The 2713-nt window shown below is 34.1% G+C and overlaps 1 protein-coding gene across 1 annotated transcript; it reads right to left on the reverse strand.

The window, feature by feature from the left end:
- Positions 1-68: 68 nt before the first annotated feature.
- Positions 69-1595, reverse strand: LOC118732368. The gene is made up of 2 exons (XM_036461498.1): positions 843-1595; positions 69-684 (listed from the first exon to the last, which is right to left on the reverse strand). The coding sequence occupies exons 1-2, from the start codon at positions 1593-1595 to the stop codon at positions 199-201; spliced, it is 1239 nt and encodes a 412-aa protein (XP_036317391.1). The 3' UTR covers positions 69-198.
- Between the last annotated feature and the right edge of the window lie 1118 nt (positions 1596-2713).

The raw sequence follows: 2713 nt of genomic DNA on the forward strand, positions 1-2713 counted from the left end.
TTTCGTAAGTTTTTCCACGGGTTACAATTTTGATTTAAATGTTTTTTGTTGTTTAATGAGCCCTATATTTATAAAAAATTTACGAAGAAAATTTAACATGAAAAACCTTCTGAATATATCGTAATAAAAATCAATGTCACAATACTTTTGACAGTGACTGTATGTACTTGTAGATAAAAAATTCAATGAATTCATTAGTTAAAACTGAACGTCGCTCGCTACGTCTAGATTTATATTTTTAAATAAATTTTCATTTAATTTGATAAAAAGTAAATTGTTAAGATTTTCAGAGCTCAGCCTGGAACGATGTTTTGTTAATATTAAAGATAGAGCACTAAATGCTCGCTCTACGGAAGTTTGGCTGCTTGGCACAGATAAAATTATTTGTGACAGCTTACTTAGAGTTGGTTCAGGAATTTGCAAATTTTTCCAATAGTTGATTATGTCAGTGTTGAAAGGCATTTTACTTTGTTGAGCCAAACCTTCAAGTTTTAGGCGAAGCGATTGTATATTTTGTGACACTTGAACACTTTGTTGCGTTATTGAATTGGCTTTTCTTTCAAGCAAATCATACTTATCGTCGAAAACTTGGACCTGCTCAGCATGATCGATTTCCGAATCACTACCGATTTCAGTGCATCCCTCCAAACTACTCAAAATTGCGCTTGTGTTAATTATATGTGTCTGCAAATATAAACAAATTTAAACAATTTAAAACAAATATTTAACAGGCTGGTCACAAAACATGTTTCATTATAAAGGGCGTAAAATGTATATCAAATTAACTTGAAGGTTAGTTTTAAGTTGGAAAAAGGGACTGATGAGGGGTACTTTCAGCTTACCACTGCTTGCTTTTTTTGTATTTCATTCAAAAACGGTGAGTCCATATAATTGAATCTGCGATCCATATACAAAGCAGCATTAAATGCATTATTTTCCAATAATTTAGTTTTTCTTGATTGCATAGATTGCAGTAAATGTATCGCAAACTCGTTGCTCTGGATATTTTCCAGTTGTGCCTCGCAAAGTAGCCAGTCTCGGTAAAAGTCACCGATAGTATAACTATCTGTTTGTAAACTTTTGGTACATTCAGAAACTGGCTTGAAATCGTACACAAAGTTTTGAATAAAGTCCCAATTTACTTCACAACAAATCGCATGGTCATTTACAAACGTTCTCAGATCTAACAGAGAAGTAAGCATGTCGAATGTGGAATTCCAGCGAGTTGCATTATCTAGTGTAGGCATCCGAATGTCTTCATCAACATAGTTATTACGAATAATTTTTCGTAGTGAACGTGTTGCTTCTCTGCATACCGCCAACTCATTTTTATGGGTTTTGTATACATCATGTGCGCATAATTGTAGCGTGTGTACGGCGCATCTCACTACTGACATGACCGAGCTAAGTCTGTTATGAATTTCGCACTCTACATTGTCCTGCTCTTGCAGCAACTCCGAAGTTTTGATGACATTTGACCCATTATCAGTAGTTGAGGAATAGAGCTGTGTTGCTTTTATGTCAAACTTATTTAAGCAATTTAGAATTTCTTCCTTTAGAAAGGACGCCGTATGTCGCTTTTTCAACTCTACCATGCCTAGAGTGAAAATTTCTATTTTAAAATTTTGTATAATCTGTATATTCACTCCTAAAACACTTTTATCGAGCCTTGATGCAATGTCTAATTTTATGCACACCATTTTGTTTTCCAATAATTCTTTTAAATGGTTTCTCATGAGTCCGGCACACAAATCGAGCTTACTTACAATGTTTCTTGAATTAACTTTTATGTTAAAAGCACTTTCATATGGTTTTATAAGTTTTTGAAAATATTCTTCGTCATCGAAAAGCCGAAATGGTATAGCTTTCACAGTAACTAGCCCCACACAGCACTTTATGAATTCGTGCTGTTTCAGTTCAATTTTTATTTTGTTTGCACTTTTTGCGGACGGATTGTTTCCAAAGTTTCGTTTATGCACTGTGCTATAATGACTTTTAATATTGTGAAGCACTTGACCCTTGAACTTTTTTAAACATTCAAGGCACGTCGATTCATTTGTCTCTTCATTATATGACACATATTTGCTTTTATCAATGTTAGAAAATCTTCCCATTTTGAACCCTTTTTTATGCTACACTAAACGCGCGGAACTTCTACAAATGAAAATTTGCCAAAAAAAATGCTTCAATAAAAACAAACGGTAAACGAAAATCAAAACAATCTCCAAACTCCGAAAATACTCCAATAGAAACGAGTGATAAAAAAATTATGCTATCAAAATAAAACTCATTGAGCATGTATAATTATAACTACCATTGAAAAGAGTTAACTATTTTCAAATAATCTGAGCGAAGGAGAATAATCGAGTCGAAAGTAAAAGCATCTGATGCTTTTAAAGAGCGCATGTTGTGAGAGTAACGAAGGAGAAATACAAATAAACGATTTGTTCGCTCATTCGGAGATTGACGAATGCTCGCTCGTTTGTTTTTCAGCAGCAATGAAATAAACAAAACTAAACGCTTTGAGTTGAGTTGTATTGAGGCGAGTGAGAGATATTTCTCTCGTCAATGAAAAGTATTTACGAACTCTGCTTTGAACATCGAATTCGCAGGTTCGATCCCTGCTGAAGTCTAGAAAAAAAGAAGTCTGATGAGGAGATGTGGTGATCTCCGAAATAGTGCTATAACTTCTACCGCTTAGACTTTGTTGCTT

The sequence above is a fragment of the Rhagoletis pomonella genome, unplaced genomic scaffold (genome assembly GCF_013731165.1).
Source record: "Rhagoletis pomonella isolate Grant_MI unplaced genomic scaffold, Rhpom_1.0 Rhpom_scaffold_19326, whole genome shotgun sequence".
NCBI lineage: Eukaryota > Metazoa > Arthropoda > Insecta > Diptera > Tephritidae > Rhagoletis > Rhagoletis pomonella.